This window comes from Acomys minous (assembly GCF_964271855.1).
Source record: "Acomys minous genome assembly, chromosome: 7".
NCBI lineage: Eukaryota > Metazoa > Chordata > Mammalia > Rodentia > Muridae > Acomys > Acomys minous.
Window position 1 is genome coordinate 64,089,434 of NC_140488.1, and position 18,414 is coordinate 64,107,847.

Genomic DNA, 18,414 nt, shown 5'->3' on the forward strand with positions numbered 1-18,414 from the left:
GGGAGGGAGGAATGGGATAAAAATTGAGATGTAATATGAGTGAATTATTAAATAAATAAAAGTTAAAAAGCCCCAAACATTATTGAATAAGCTAAACAGCCTCAAAGATCACTGAATACACTAAAACAGATGTATTTTCACAATTAATGAAATTAATTTATTTAGGCTATTAAGATGCAGCAATGTCAAACATTATCAGAAGGTCCATGAAATCTGATGCTTCAGGATTTAATAAAAAGATTTTCAAAGCTACAGAAACATGGGCTTCCAAACTTTCCTAAGCTGTCCAGCAGCATGGTCACATCCCCTTCAGTTGCCTTGACATAGATGCAATCTCAAAAGCAGAAAAGCACCAATTTATTAACTCTTCAGTAAACAACATATTCATGGCTTTCTTTGTATTACAAAGTTAGGAAAATGGTCTTTAAGATATGCATTTTTTAGTATATTCAGGTTTTATTTTATACAATAAATGTGACTATAAATACTATAGAAAACTGAAAAACTACAAAAGCAGTGCATGGGATATTTTCCACTTAAATGTGTTTCTTTTAAGGGATTGTGCAGTCTGACACAACCATATGTTGATAACTTTCACATATTTTATTATGATATTGTGAAAGATATAATAATTATGAAAATCATACAGGTTGAAAATTATACCTCACATTCTTAATTCTATATTTAGAAAATTCCTAAAATTACTATTGATATTTGAAGACTAATAAAAGCATATAGCGGACCTTTAAAATATCTATACATTGTGATTATTGTACCTTGTGCCCTTCACAAACACTGAAGCAATGAAGTCTATAAGCCACATGTACAGTATGATTGTGAAGTTTCTTATATATTTATCCACTTTTAGAATGAGAATATATATGGAATTGGATTGTTAGGGGTTATCAAAATCATAGGATATATCATACATGCTTTTCTCCAATAAAGATCACGGTAAAGTGCTTCTTATGTCAGAGTATGAAAAGTTACCTTATTTTACATGAATGAAATCTATCACCATAGAAATTTCCCTCCTCTACCTCCATGGATCACACAATAAGCACCTATAGGAAGGAAATTGATGTTTATAGTACCTTGCATAGCAGCACTATCATGAGGAGTACCACTGTTTTCTATTTCAATATCTGGAATTCCAGTATCTGAAAGAATTGACATTCAGTATTAAGGTTCAATCCCATGTTTCCTGATCTCATTTAAATAAAAATTGCCAATATCTTGGCACTATAGATTATACAAGATTCTGAACAGTATTTTTCTGCTTTCTAAACATCTCTTGCTCTTTAAATTATTTTTTAATTTTCATATTAATATTTCATAAATTATATTAATTATGTATAATTAAATCACTGACCCTTTCACATTCATTCTTCCAAGCCCTCTCATATGTCCTCTCTTTTAATTCTTCACATTCACAGTCTCTTTTTCATTAATTGTTCTTATATTACATGTGAATGTTATGTGTATATGTGTATACATGCTATATACATTATATACACACAAACATACATACACACACACACACACAACACTTCAAAACACATGAATAATTTTTCTTTTGTTTAGTTTTCCCCTCCATTTCCTTTATTTTCTCATGGCATTTCTATATTAATAATAGGAATGAAGTTTATATACTAAAGCTGAATTGTACAGTTAAGAATATATTTGCAGGTACATGGTAAATATTTTTTCACCATTTGAAAATCTAAAGATTGTTCTGGAAAAATATCTGTTTATATAAAAACAGAAAACAAAACCTCTAAATTTATTCAGTTAACATGTTCTGATGACAAAACAAAAATTTGATGGATAAAATTGACTAAACTGAAGTGACTCATCATTATAGTGTATTTTCTGAATGATAGTGATTTATGCTAAGTGCAAGTAAAGCCAATATTGACATAGTGAATTGTAGTTTGAGATGCGTGAAGGAGCAAATGTGTTATGATTGTGCTCAGATAATTTACACAAGCTAGTGACTATGCTGTAAAAAGTTTGTGAGGGCTTTACTTGAAAATTCACATCACATTGTGTCTGAATCAATTAAAGCAATCTTAGGTGATTACAAGCTTAAAATAAAACTAGAAAAATTTTGTTTTACCACACTTTGATTCATATACCCCTCTACATAGAATCTTCAAGAATTTCTTTAGTACGAAGATTCTCTCCGAGGATCTCAACTTTGATGCATTCTGCATTAAATAATCTATCTACAGTTATTTTTTCTGTCTCCCAGAGAAAGGGCTATTTGATTTGATTCATGACTTAAAACACTTGACCTAAAATTATATTTCTTGACAAATCTTCTCTGTTTATCTCTTTCTGTTAGTTTAAGTTTTCATTTTTTTTTACCTTAAAAGTGAAAGTCCTAATTAAACATTACCTTTCAACATCCTCAGACCGCTGTCACTAGTTGTAGCTTGTTTCAGTGCCTGCTCCACTTGCTCTCTGCGCTTTGATTCAAATTCCAAGGCTTCCTGAAGTTTCCTTTTAGCTTTTTTCTCTTTTTTCAGACGCTTTTGCATTGTACCTAAAACATGGAGAAGTAGTTTGCAAATGTATGCTTAATGTTTCAGTATTGTTGAGTTTAATGTGTTATAGGGCAGAGATACAAGTATAAAACCAGAAAGCCAAAATGTATCAGCTCACACATGTTTAGCTTCTTTTTGTCCCAGTTCTCATCAATTTGGTGTTTTGTTGACTGTAGTTGGATAACATCATCAACTTGTTTTTGTATTTCCATTTCTAAAATGTATGCTCTCTAATACATATGCATTCACACAGGGTTAGCAGTTTTCTGGGAAAATTATTGTCTACATATCATACCACATACATTTAATTACTTAAATATTTTATTACTTTCTTAAGAAATATTACTCATTAAGTTATTGCCATCCATATTTTAAATTTTAAAATTAAATGTGTAAATACTTATGAGACATTGTTTTATTCTTTAAAAATGAAAGTACAAGTGTCTATTTCTCTGAAATATTACCTACAGAAGATAAAACAATTATTAATTTAAATAATTCTTTTCTCTCCATATCCCTCCTTCCTTACACACACACACACACACACACACACACACACACACACACACACACACACACACATTCATCTTAATAGAAATAATTTCAGCAATGATTATATAAGCATTCTATAAAGCTGTAATCACAGTTTGAGCCTTTGGTAAGCAGAAGGGCCAAAGAAGAGTTGAATAACAATTCCAGCTCAATCCTCAGGGCTTCTGTCTCAAAGAGAAACTTTCAAGTCCATAATGTAAAAATCATTTCTAAACTCTGAAAACTTAATATGATAGAGCCTCAAAAAAGATCATTGGTTTCCAAGAATGTACCACTTCATAACAAGATTCTAAACAAACCTACCATCTTCCTAGGTAATTTTTAAAATCATTATAAAGGTAAATAGTTAGATGACAATTAAAAATGCTAAAACAATTATGTGTATGCAATATTTTCAACTGAACTAAATATTAAAATAATCTGAGTTTCAGTTTTACTCATTTTACATATTAATGTGTGTGTTTTCAATAATTTCAAAAGTCACTTGCCCAAATAAATTGTTGTATACCTGAAATGAAAATTCAGTAATCTGACATAAAACTCAGAATTGTTGAGACAAAGACAAAAATATAATGTGTTAGTTTATTTATGAAAGATAGTTAACTATTGTTAAGCATGAAATTATTTTTTTGCTGTAATTGTATTCACATCATTACTAAAATACATAATTAACAAATTATTTCAATTAAAAATAATGTTTATATTATAATTTTTGAGAATGGTCAATACATTTATGGAACTGTTTAGACCAGTACCTGCATAAATGTGTTCAATGGACTTTGGCTACTTATTGCTTTAAAAATACTAGGACACAATATCTCGTAGTTATATGTCTTAAATTTAGTAGCTACAAAGGTATTTAGGGAGCCTAAGCATGCATTTAACAAAATTTCCTGAAGTGCCATCATCCTATAATTTTAAATATATATGCTGCAAAATATATTAATGGATATTACAGCATGCAAAAATGTATGTGTGATTAAACTTAAGTAACATAATCTAATTAGCAACAAATCTATGCAGATTTAAAAAATAAAGAGCTTTATTCTCCCTAAAGCTTGCTAGTTAATGACTACAAACTTAGCACTTAAAAGTTTGAGATAGGATTACCAATTCTAAACTGGACCACATAGCAAAAGGAAAATAAAACAAAATGGATGCTATGCATATTCATTGTACATATACTTTTATATGATCTTATATACACTTTCTTATATACAGAGATACATTAAAATATATTCAAATTTATGTTTATTATACTATATGTTAGATGTTTCACATTACGTCCTTAGATTTATGTTACTTTAAATATATTTGCTTAAACTGTTTATCCTTCATTTGCCATTATAGGAACTTAATATATACTTAAAAGTTGAGCAAACTAGATATAAAATAATCATGAAAACAAAGGAAATTTAAATTATTTAATGGGAGATACTTTTGTGATTTATAAAAATGACTAAAGAATTTCTAAATATTAGTGAAGATATTATAGTACTTTTCTATAATTCTACTAATTATTACACATAAAGTTTATAATAATTCTTGGCATATAGACAGTTAACAAGCACTAGCTTTTGAGTAGTACAACTGTTGATAACAAATGTGATAATAATTAGTAGTAGTAATAACAGTAGCAGTGATATTATTACATAAAGTGCTAAATATATTAAACATAAGTCACAGGAGATGTCATAAAAGATGCAGTATGATCTTACTTTGTTAAAGCACAATAGATATCTATAATAAATGTAGACACAAAGTGTCTGTTAGAAGTTAATTAGCAGACATTAGGATGTGCAGGTCTCTCTGAGTTTGTAGGAAATTTTTCTATACGACACATGATTTTCAAGAGTTAATTTAAAAGTCTTATTATATATAATATATATCATTTTTATGTTTATAGGAAATATTTTCTACTAAAGAAATATGAGTTACCATGGCTAACTTATTTATTTCATATGCTAAATATCAAAACCATACTACTCTCCACATCTTTATACATATAATTTAGTTTTTCTAGCCCTTAATAAATTTTTGAAGAAAAAATAATTATTTTGAGTGCAGCCATTAGAATTCTATTTTCAATTCAACAAATGATTCTTGAAACTGTATTTATGGAAAGCTTCCAAGACAGATTTCATGTTACTGTTTAATACTTAGGATTAGTATAAGTTAGTGAATTTTACTGGACTGGAAGCATACTTCAGTTTTTAGTGACATGCCCAGATTATGGATTTTGTCAGTACCATTTGTACCAGTGCTTTCACCCTTTAACTCAACTACTTACTTTAGGCTTTGTGATCTTTCCATAAGAAATTTAATGAGAGAATGGAAATAAACTGAAATTAGCACTATACAGTTTGCTGCTCTTTAGTGTTTTATGGTAAATATGAATACGTGGGAATTATTTATAAAAGTGAATGTGAAATTTTTGTGTGGTATTTCAGAGAACCAGCCCAGATTATGTACTATACTGTGCAAAATTGAATTTATGCTGTCAAAATTACTTCTACTTTGAATAATTCATAGTTTCTCTAATTTCTCATCTTTGTTTCCATATAATTATCTTATGATAATTGAATTCTTATTAATACTGTTTGCATGAGAATAAGCAATCCATTTGGAATATTTTCCTTTCTCCCAGTCTCACATCAGTCCTAATTAGACAGAGATTTGCTGTGAAATCATATCACCTACTAATATCAGAAGCTACACCATTAAAATCTCAGCAGCATGACTGGCTAACCATGAGCTGAATGAGGACAATACCAGTGGATAACCCATGAGGGGTAAAATAAGTATGGAAATAAGGAAAGCTCTTCTCTTGGAAGAGCACACACATTTGTTGTTCAGTGCCTAAAAACTGAACAAACTATATTCAGAAATATATATGTATACACATAGACTTATGACAATTATGGAAGAGTCCTATATTAGAAGGAAAGTTGCAAGGGCTATATGGGAGGGTTGGAAAAATGTAATCATACTCTCAAAAAAGAAGTAGAAAAAAATAGCACACCATTAAAGTGAAGTATGCAATAAAAAATGAAGCCAGATTTTCTCCTGGCTTCCTTCTAATACTTTCCACTGTTTGCAAGGTAAAACTTATCATTTACACAGTTAAAACTTCTCTTTATAATTTCAGTTCTACTGACATTTTTGTATAATCTTTCACTGTGCAATTTATTAAACTCAAAGTCACTCAAAACTCAAACTGCATACACTCACCTTTGTATGAATTGGGGCTTTTTTGCTTTTGCTTTTTGTTGTTTTGTTGTGTTTTGATTCATGTCTATACTAATACACAACGCTTAAGCTGAATGCTTGCATGCTCTCTTTATTTTGGACTACTGATTCATTAAGGCTCAGATGCAGGCATCAGCTTCAGAAGGTATTCTTTTTTTAAGTGCAGTGAACTGTATTGATAGTATTCAAGAAAGTAGGGCTCTCTGAGCCCATCCTGCGATTCTGGGGGTCTAGGTTGGAAACTGTGAGGGAAGATGCTCATTGTCATGGGCTGAGTTGAAAGAGGGACTCCTCAGCAGCCTAGGGCCTCTCTCTTGCTCTTTTATCCTTGGTGAGGTGGGTGGTCCAGGGCCTCTTACTAATTGGAGGCATGTAGGCCATGAGGTGCATCACCCTGTTTCTGTAGCCATATTCATTGTCATAGCAGGAAATAAGCTTTACAACGTTGTCATTGAGAGTAATGCCAGTTCCAGCATCAAAGGTGGAAGAGTGGGAGTCTCTGTTAAAGTTGGAAAACCCAACCTGGTCCTCAGTGTAGCCCACGATGCTCTTTATTGTTTTATCACCATATAACTTCAATAAGTGAAACAAACTACTCTCTTTCAAACTATACAGATTATGCAAGGTCACTCTGGCCACTTCGTTTTGGAATTTTCTGGTTGTCATATACTTAGACAATGTAAATCCCTCTAGGAGAGAGACTTTCCTTTACTTTATAATTACAAAATATACTTCCCTTCCTAGGAAAAAGTAAATGTTTGGTATGTAAGACCAGGTGATATTATCTACACCTAGATACAGTTCATTATATTACAAGAGGACTGTTATTATCTTTTGAATCTGTAATTGGCCCAAAGTACAAATTTCATTCATTATCTCTTAGGGAAAAACTCTCTTACTACTATGTGATTTATTTACTACCTTTTGTTTTTGGCTTGTTATTAATTTTTAGCAGTTAATAGCTACCCCTAGAAGTGTTTCTGGTAAAAAGAAAACAATTTGCAACATACTATTCACCATTTAGTTGCACTTCTTCAACTTACTTCTACTTTGAAGCTCAACTGCAAGTTGTCTCTCCAGGTTTTCCCTAATTTCTCTTTCTCTGTAGAGTTCTATTCGCAGTTCCTTCTTTTCTTGCTGAATCTGCTTCTCCTGGATGCGAGCATTATCCAAAGCCACTTTCAGTAGACCCTGTCAAAGTACAGGAAATAGTATGCAGTTCATCTTACCTGTTTTAAGTTCTCAAATAGGAAATAATTAATGTAGGTGCTAATGTCTTGTATTACATTTAGTTTGTTTATAGAAATATTGTTGACCTGAATGTTGGTCAACAGAGTCTCCACAGAGGACAGACTATCAGCAAAAATGAATGGTCCAGGGAATCCAGAGGGCAATGCCTGTCCAGGAGCCAACTGGATCTTGTCCAAGGATGACTTCATCATTGGAATTTGAGCTGGTACTTCTTCTGTCAAGATAAAATTAAGGTGAGAAGAGTCAAAAATTACAATTCAAATGTTTCACCAATGTTCTTCTTAAAACTAAATTATTGGTACTCAAGTTATATCATATCCATAAACTTGAGAATCAGATTGCTACCAACAGATGTATAAGTTGTAATCTATTCTTTCAGATCTGTCTGTGAATCTACATATTTACTCATTATCATTATTTCTAATGCCTTCATTGATGTATAAAAACACATAAATACAAAAATACATAAAATACAATTAATGTATTTTAAATATAATTTTAATTTTAAAAATTTTATACAGTGTTTTAACAATGACAACAAATGCATTTTAGAATATACAAATTTCTTCTCATATTCATCATAAATATTTGCCAATAGTCACAAATCTCAAATCATTTTTATAGTGCAGCTTTTTTATTTATTATTTATTATTTATTATACTTTATTCACATTGCATCCCGATTGTTATCCCCCCTCTCTTATCTTCCAGTTCCCACCTTCCCTCCCTTTTCTGCCTATTCCCCTTCCCTAGACCTATATGAGTGGTCATTTTTTTCATTTTTGTTTCTGTGTAAGATTTCTTTGAGTGAATATACAATTTTTTATTTTAATGTTATCTACTTGCTTGAAATTTGGGTATTTTCAGTGTTAATTACAGTTTTGTAGATTATTTACTATGAGAAAAATGCAAATCTTATCTAATCTCACCTTTTACTTTTAAATTATTTTCTTCCATGTCTTTGGCACTTAAATGAGATTCTCTCTTAGTTTCATATACTGATACATCAGTATAATTTTTATTATGTAATTTCATAATTGGTTACAATGGAAATATCTAGCAATGGTGGGAACTTCTTTTTACATGGGAGCCTAAAATTTTTGACATACACACATAGATTGTTATGTATATATATATATTGTGGGTAAGAATCTCTTAAGCGACTTGCATGAACTTCTCTATTAGTTGCTCTCTATCTTGGAACAGAAACATTTTGTATTATTTCAAGTAAATGTTTCTAGGGAAATAATCTTTGGATGCAAATAAACTTAATTTATAATAGTTCAGGATTCATGCATAGAAGATGAAGCCTAACACTTAAGTTAATCTACACATTGTAGTTTCTGAATTTCAGTAATGATATAATGAAACTATAAAAAATGTTTCTCTGTGATTGTAAAAAATTGTCTGCTAGTAAATATATTTGAAATAGATTCACTAAAAATTAAAACAAAGTAAGTCTGAATTGAATTTATTCCTAACCAGTTTCACATGGTTTAGAAATAAATGCACTACAAGAAACAATCTATCTTTCAGCCTGTTTTCTATAGATATGAACTTGTCATACAGATTTTACTTTTTAATAGATAACATGTGTATCAATGTATATATATGTCTATTTATATATGTAATAAATGTGAGTTTGTGAGTGCATGAATGTGTCTATGCATTTGAGTGTGTGTGTGTGTGTGTGTGTGTGTGTGTGTGTGTGTGTGTGTGTGATAGCTTTCAATTGCATTGACAGTCATCCTGACAGTTGCTGTGGGATTTCTTGTGTGGGAAATTATGACATATGACAGTAGGAATTTCATGACAGATTACTTAAGGGGACAGCATTCTCTCTAAACAAAATGCTCTTAATATTACATTATCTTATGTTTGTCATCTTTCTAAGACCAAAAAAGTTTATAATGTTAAGTTGTGATATTTAATAATAAAATTTTCTATGTTCAATGAGTTGTGTGAATGTTGTCCTTGGTAATGTCAGCTGTCAGTCTTTAGAGAGCCCAGCTCTGTCTTAGCATCAGTCTGGGTTGTTTGGAGATCTCCACAGGACACCCTTGACCAACAAATTAACAGAACACAACTCAGTCCTACCACTGGAAGTCTTTCCTGGCTACAAAGATGGCCAGTTCAGACTCTGTAAAGGATACAGAGTCTGTAAAGGGTTACTAGAACTCCTCACTAGGATCACCCATATAGATTCCAGGAAGCTTTCACTGCACTAGGTTTCCATACAGGCTCCCAAATGCCCACCCCCATTCCATCTACATCTCTTTGTACTCTCTTGCTCCATCTCTCCTATCCCCACATCTGATCCCTCCCGATCCTGTCCCCATTCACCACCAGTTCACCCACAAAATTGACACAGAGATTTGCAGCTGGTGCCTGCATGGAGCTTTCACCTCTTCATTCTAATCTGTTTGGTACAGGAGGGTACTCTTCAGTACCATTAAAGAAACCTGAACACCAACCTACATACAAAAACCTTGACCTATAATCTGTCTTGTCTGCTAGATGTGGGTGGGTGGGTGAGGGGAAATGGTAGCTCAGAACTTGTGAGGGTGGCCAAAAATTGTCAGGTTTAACTTGAGACTCATGCCATGAGTCAGAGCCCTTGCCCTACACTGCCTATCTAGATGGCCAGGAACCAGAGACAGTATAGCCCAGAGACCTAGGAAAGAACCAAACAGGACTGGTAAAAAAATAAATGATTCCTAATGATATTCTGTTACATTTATAAATTGGTACCTTGTCTAGGCATCATCAGTGAAGCTTCCTCCCACAGCATATAGGATCAGGTGCAGAGACCCACAACTAAACTTTGGGTGGAGAGAGAGCCCAAGTTGGAGGTCTCCATCAGTCCCTGCACTCTGAGATAAGGGGACCCCAAAGAAAAGGAAGATGGAAGACATCAAGAGAACATGGTCCACTGGATTGAAATTTTAGTGCTCATATGGGTTCACAGAAATGGAAATGGCAAGAAAGGGGCCTGAGTGGATCTGCATTAGGTCCTCTGCATATATGTTATGGCTGGTAACTTGGTGGTTTTTTTTTGGGACTCCTAACAGTGGGAGCAGATGTGGCTCTGACTGTTTTGCTTGCTCTTGGGATTTTTCTCCTCCTATTGGTTTGTCTTGTCCAGTCTCAATGTGAGAGCTTTTACTTTCCTTTAGTGTATCTTATTTTGTTTGATTGGAGTGTCCTCTCTTAGAGGCCTACTCTTTCTGAAGATGAAATGGAGTAGGAGTGGATCTGTGGGAGAGGGGAAATAGGGAAGCGCTGGAATGAGTGGAGGAAGGGGAAACTGTGGTCAGTATGTATTACATAATATATATATGTTTCTCTCTATATATGTATATATATGTTAACTGAAATGAAATATATTAAAAGTTAAAAAAGTTCCTCAAAATAAATTAATGAAAATAAATAGATAATAAAGTTTTCCATTATTTGAATTCTTATATAATAATCCATTTTGAAGAGTTCAATAAAAACCCAAACTATCCTATTAATACTATTTTGACAGAAAGTTATAACAATTATAGTCTCAGAGATTATCCTTTAAAATCTTTAAAAGGATCATTTTGACCATAGTTACATATTTTCCTTTTTTCTTGTATTTCCATACCATTTAATGAATTCATTATGAATCATTAAAATTAACCCCAATCTCTTTCCGAGTTTGGCTATGTAACTCTGGATGATCTCTGATACTCCATATTCCTGCCTTGGCCTCGTGTGTGTTGAGTTGAGACTGTTGGCATGCAGTAACAGTCACAATTAACTCAATTTTCTTAAATCTCAACCCCGCCCTTCTCTCTGCCTTCCTCACTTCTTTCCTTCTCTCCCTTCTCCCTATTCCTAGTCTCTCTCATCTTCTAATGTAGATATAAAACTTGTAAACAATCATTAAGGTAGAAACCACCAAATTATTATGAGTTATATAAGTTTCATTCACAATTTCCCTTTTGAAATAATGTCATAAAAATAGTGCCTAAATCCTAAAACCTGTTTCAGTGAACATTAGATATATGCAGAATTTATATAATAAACATATTTATCATATAAAATTATTTATATAATCTTCACAACTAGGTAAGAATTACTTTTTTGCTTGTTTGTATCTATATATTTGTTCTTTCCAACATTTACTGCAATTAGAGAAGTGCTACATCTACATTGATGATTCTGAATCAATGTACAAACTTATTTATGCCAGAAAATTTATTCTTTCAGAATCAATTGCTACAAACAGAACACTGACTTCTGGCTGATTCAGAGATAACATAATATTCCATGAATAAATACTTTTGTTAATGACAGTTTACAATTAATATATTTCTTGTCATATATCACTCAATGGAAACAGATAACTTCAGGAGGGAGCACCTGAGAGGCATTATTTCTTAAAAGGAAAGCAATATATTCACCATGCATAGAACAAAATTTTAAGTATGGTAAGATCATAGAAGTCTTCTATTTGAACATGAAAGAAATAACATTAAATTGGCTGAAAGGAAAATTGCTATTGATTATGAAGACAGGTTGCATGGTCTATGGTTTGTAATGTTACTGTACAGTAGATTGAAGTTTCAAAATAGTATTACTCTTCTTTAAAGAGATAGACACAGTTGAATTAGATACTGCTTGCTGGAGTGAAGATCAAATGCAAAAAGAATCATATTTCATCAGACCTAGTCAGCTCCAGGAAAATAAATAGAAATATAAGAGGTATGCAGGCAATGATTCATTTTGATAATCTGGCCCAAGAGAGACACATAGAGACAGCACACAGAACTAAGCTTCTACCAAAAGACAAATAGGACACAGAGGGTGGGAACTGGGATGACAGTGTAGCAGAGGTCACATCGATTTTCAGCAGCAGTTTTCACACAGATGAGATAACCCTGGACTCTATTTGGGACATTGTTCATATCCTACCTGTCCCACAAGCAATAAATTTTCTGGTCCTAGAAAAAGGGCAGTAAAGAAGAAGGATTCTACTTATGACTTCTTATGATTAAGTTTCTGGGATAACCAAACATGCTTTTCAGATCAAGGTCACATTGCATGTTAAGGTCTGTAATAGACCAAATCTAGTAGAAGTTCATGGTGTTTTAGTGTACATGAATGGAAACTGTCAAACTAGTCTTTGAGATTTTTTTTTCTGAATCCAATCACATGCTACAAAAATGATTAAGAAATGCATCACATGCTGATATCAGTCATGAAATAGACTTGGCATCTGTATTTTGCTCAGAGTTTGAATAAATACACTATTGTGTAGAAATTTTCTAGGTAAGCTTGAGTAAACCTAATTGGAAATGAAATTAAAACATGTAAGTGCTAGAAACATAGATAAGGCACTTAAGATCATCTAAGTCCTAGAAAGGATTTAGATTGAGTATTCATTTTTAAAAGGATTGAATTCAAAATGTATGGATAAAAAAGAAAAAAAACATTTATAAGCACATATAACGAAGTGGTATACTCTGAAAATATAAAGACAGGACAACAGTTTCTAGTCAAGGACATGGGCAAACTCCATTTATTGAAGCAAAGTGGAGACTGCTTTTATTGAGCCTGTTTTTTAAACCAGCAATACTTTGTAATAGCACTTGGGAATCAACTTAGAGAACAAGCTCTTTATTTTAATTTCTTCTTTAGAACCAAGATGAATAGATGTAAAAGTTGACAAGAAAGTGATATGTAGAATAAAAAGGATATACGAGGCGAGTGCTCCAAATGGAAAAGTCCCTTTGAAAATTAAATTCAAGGCTGCTACTGCTGTTTTATATGACTGCAATGTTTATTCTTATGTCTTTCTTGGAGTTAAGTCTTTCCTCTGGGATTTGAAAATTATGACAGAGGAATAGAAGCTGAACACAGCTGATTCACTGAGCACTAGAAAAATGCAGATACCTACTAGGTCTTCAGTTTTATTCTTTAACAAATAAATTATACTCCATTATTTTATCTAAGAGCATTTCCGTAAATACAACTGGCCCGAGGGACTCTCCTTTGTTGATATCATTAATGTTACAATCAGCACAAGCAAGACACCTGCTTCCCTTTTCCAAACTGAAGAATAATAACAACAAAATGACCAATTGCTGTGTAATGATGAGGCCCGCGTGAATATAAAGAGACGTTCATATTCTCGGTTGAACAATGACTCAAGTGTTGTCTTTATCAAATATAGAAAAGAAAAAATTAGCTTCAAGTTGTTACATTTTTTTACATACAGTAAATAAAATACGACAGAGAAATGAAAAGAGAATGATGGAGGCAAAGGAATGAAGGGCCAGAATGCAACAGAGGTGTAATACTGTGTACACCAAGTATGATTCCAGTATGTTTTGGATTCTTAGATTAGAAAATTGGCTTTGCAAACAAGGAATTAGCATAAAATCCTCTTGCAGATAAAGCATAAAGCCAAGAACAGATACTGTGCCTAATGTAAGTTGCAGAAAAAAAAAAAGAATTGTGATATTCAATTCTTGTCATTAAGGATCTAACATACTGTTTTGGAACAAAATGTTGCAGAGTGAACAACTGTACATGAATCAGGCAGCATTTATTACAAACTGCCATGAGGAGTGTTTAAGAGAGTGAGAGGGAGATTGGTAGCATGGAGCAAGCATAGGAAATACCTACACTTGTACACTTTTTCTAACTGAATTGTGTTCACACTGCTTCTCCTTAAAACTATGTTCCACAGGAGATTGGGTGTGAGGAAAGAAAACATTCCTTATGCATATGATTTTTATAAAACAATGGGCTAAATGACAAAAAACATTTATTCCTTATCATGAGGGTTATGAGATGGCACTGCAAAGTTGCCTATAAAATAAGATTTTCGTATAATTTTAAAATATATATGTCAATAAATGTTCCATGGGGCACATTTTTTAAAACCATGATTAGCATTTTGTGCAAATTTCAAATTTCAGAAGGCAGATTGTTTTCCTTCTTCACTTGTTAAATAGTTTAGAACAGAACCATCAGAGCCGTTATAATACTAATCATTCTTATTTGACTGATACAATTGTACAGATGTTGAAACATTATAATGTATTCTATGAATATGTACATTAATTATGTGTCAGTTAAAATAAAAAACTAACTCTAAATATTAACATAGGAAAATACATACCAAAGAGACAAATATTGGGGAACTAGAATGTTCTAGTGTTGCAAGCTAATGAACATACATAGTTCAGTGGTTCTTAATCAGGGCTATTTTGAATACCAGAAGACATGTGGCAGCAACTGCTAACACATTTTTTCAGAGACAAGAAAGTGGAGAGTATAGGAGCCTACTTCTGTCTTATAGTGGTAGAGGCCAAGAATACTGTAACGTCACCCATAAAGCACACTTTATAACCCTTTCCCTTATGTTTTTGCTTATGAGCCTAGCCTTTAATGGCTGAGCCATCTCTCCAGCCCTTTCCCCTCCACACATACCACCCCAGTCAAGGTGTGATTAAAGGGAGGAATGAATAGAATTCAGTGCAATAAAAATGTTATAATAGGCCAGGCGTGTTGACACATGCCTCTAATCCCAGCACTCGGGAGGCAGAGGCAGGTGGATCTCTGCTAAGTTTGAGGCCAGCCTGGTCTGCAAAGTGAGTCCAGGACAGCCAAGACAACACAGAGAAACTTTGTTTCAAAACAAAACAAAACAAAACAAAACAAAACAAAATGTTATAATAGAATTCATTTCTTTGTATGTAAATAAAAAAACTAATAAGATTTATGTGGTCAAATATCAATACTGGTTGAGAACAAATCTAGAATTATACAGAGAAAATTCAATGAACGGAATTTAAATACAGCTTCCTTCCTCACATATCAGTGGGAGTTAAATAAGCTTAATAGGAAAGTAATGTAAAATTGTCAATGTAGCATTAACACTGTACTTTACAAAGTATGTTTTTCGGTATTTATGCATGTAAATAATGGTGGTAGCCTTCATTCTTTGATCAAAATCACTTTGTGAGCTAAAGATATTGTGACCACTCTAACATTGCAAAATACACCCTATCACCATCCCTTTAATATACTTCTTTTCTTCCTGTACAATTTGTTACTTACCATTGCCTAAAATTTATGTAATTTTTATTTTATCTCATCAAAGTATAGTTTTTATGAGATTGGAGCTCCTTCACATTATAGTTTTATTATCATTATTTATTTTATTATTTTAGTTTTATTACCAATGCCTCCTTTAGTATGTAAAATAATTAATATGTTGCATCAGTGTAGTGACTAGATATGTAGGCTGGTTATCATAAAGCCATCATCAGTTCAAGTCCTCTCAAAAAGAAGTTTGTACATAAATACATAATTTTAAAAGTGCTTTGCAGGTATGTGGTAGAAGGAAGAAAGACAGGATGGACATGAAGTTCTTGTAGTTTAGTATTGTCTTATTTCAAAAGCCAACTATTTAATAACTATAGTGATAATTGGAGTTTTGAAAAAAGGTTCATAGATATGAAAAGGTTTAGCATACATGCGTTGAGCTTGCCCAAAATATTTCTCTCTTTAAATAACCAAACAGAATAAGAAGCAATTTTTTTGGTCCACAAATGTACTTTCTCACTGTTTTTTAGATGATCTGCTATTATGCCGTAAATAAAGAAAACCTTAATAACTTGTTTTCAAATACCTCTAGATTTTATAAAGCCTAGAAATATATATGTTATAAAATGTAAAGCAATTTTAGGCAAAGACTAGGATTTGAACCACAGTTTCAGAAAATGCACATATTTTTATATAAGCAAGAAAACATCATGTTAAAATACATAATTCTTTTTCCAAAGAAAGAAACAGACTATCAGCTATGTGTAAAAGATTGCAAAGAGGAAACTATTTCATGAGTGGAGGATTAAGAACATAATCATCTACATCATCAATTGGAAAACCTGAGACAGAATTAGGCTATATGTAAGATACAAATAGTCATTGTATGAAACATAGCTAAGTTATATGATGTGGAGGATAGGCACATCTATCAATTAACTGACCTTTCCAAGTATATTATTTTGTCATTCTGGTTTATGTGGAAAATGGCATATGGCTGCAATATAAATTTGCTTTTAGACTTACTGGTGGATGAGTAATCTGTGTGCCTATCGGAGCTATAATGCAGGTTTCTTATTTTGCATCTCTACAAGAGATGATCAGTCATTTCCTCAATTAGGAAAAAATGTGCAGGTCTTGAGTACACACACACACACACACACACACACACACACACACACAATTCAAAAATAACAAAAATAAATTTTGAAAAGATGATTCATATTTTCCCATTCTCAATATTCTATTTAGCTATTTCTATTTTAGATTTTAATATATAATTAAAATGATAATTAACTTTGAGTAGGAGTTTTCAATGCTTCAATAAATTGTGCAAAAATTCAAAGACACACTGTAGTACACATTTAGAGATTCTGTTAATTGTAGAATATGTGTAATGGAATCATTAGTAACAGAATTTGAAAACTAAACAATAAAATATGGGACTATAAATAAAGGAGAACAGTGGCCATTCAACTTCTGCAACAGAAGTTCTATAGATTCATTATTAGATACTATTTACTTTTATCTAGGAGGGTAAAAAGAGACTATTTTAGTAAGAGTGAACTTAAAAACCAAAGGCAATTAAAAATCGGGAAGACATAATTACACATAGAAGTTGGGAAAATTAAATACTTTTAAATGTTGACCCATAATTTTGCTATTACATATCACTATATACACATACATAATGTTTTTATTTCACCATATTAATTATACAAAATATATTTTTTCTTTTTGTATCTCTATATGTAGAACAAGAAGCACTACTTTAGAGTGTTTATGGAAGATTTTAATGAAAGCTCTCATCTGGGGCACTTACTCTGGCAATTAGCATATAGTAATCCTTCAGTAAAGATAAAATCTGAAGCTTTGTAACTTCCTTAGTAGAGGATGTTCAAGAAGACTTGTACTGACAATATATAGAGAATAAATATATTCTAGTAAACTGAGTGTACGCCTTACCTAACGTAACAATAACTCATTGAAGTTTTAGAGAACTGTGTTTTACTCCCCTCATAAGAAGAAAAATCATGTAATTTTAAATTAATATCTTTCAGATTAGCACATGAGCAAATTGATGATTTCAGAGCTACAGTATTTGAGCTGCATTTTCCATTTTGTTTTCCTTCTCAAGGAGACTTGCAAGTTTGAGATAAGATTATTTCTATTAGAAATATAAGAAATCATACCATAATTTTTCTTGGCATATTTGGTTGTATTAATTTTGAAATTACTTTACTCACTATTTGTTACAAATATTTTATGGCTCTACATAGATCAGGAGATGTTGAAGCAAAGCTACTGCATACATATTTTATATTCATTAATAACCCTGGTACTTGAGGAATTTTCCTCATTTTCAATGTGAAATAAATTATTTTGAATGAAAATTCTAAAATGTTCAGTGAATATGAAGCTGTAACTATTATTAAATCATGACTGTGCAGAGAGTATGGAGTTCATGGTTCATTAGCCTGTAAGCATAAACATTTATTTCTAACATATTTTAAGCATGCTTAAATATTTAAAAGCCTGAAACAAAGGTAAAATTGGAAATACTAGTGCACAACTATAATTCCTACACAGGAAAGATGCTGGTAGTAAGTCTGGGACCTATCTGAATCCAGTTGAAATTTGTCTCAGAAAAAATATTGTTCACTGGGGAAGTACCAGCCAAGGACATACAGGCGGTAAACCTTAAACCCCTACCCAGATCTAGCCAA

The 18,414-nt window shown here is 32.2% G+C and overlaps 1 protein-coding gene across 2 annotated transcripts in view; it reads right to left on the reverse strand.

The window, feature by feature from the left end:
- The window catches only part of DACH2 (dachshund family transcription factor 2), a 519,808-nt gene that overhangs the window by 14,660 nt on the left and 486,734 nt on the right, over window positions 1-18,414 (reverse strand). The window contains exons 8-11 of one of the 2 annotated variants that reach the window (XM_084788790.1): window positions 7,667-7,815; window positions 7,394-7,541; window positions 2,402-2,548; window positions 1,095-1,160 (exon numbers count right to left, since the gene is read on the reverse strand). In XM_084788790.1, coding sequence (XP_084644916.1) covers window positions 1,095-1,160; window positions 2,402-2,548; window positions 7,394-7,541; window positions 7,667-7,815 — 510 coding nt within the window. Of the gene's footprint in view, window positions 1-1,094; window positions 1,161-2,401; window positions 2,549-7,393; window positions 7,542-7,636; window positions 7,816-18,414 lie in introns of both variants that reach the window. The other variant, XM_084788789.1, reaches the window with a different exon arrangement.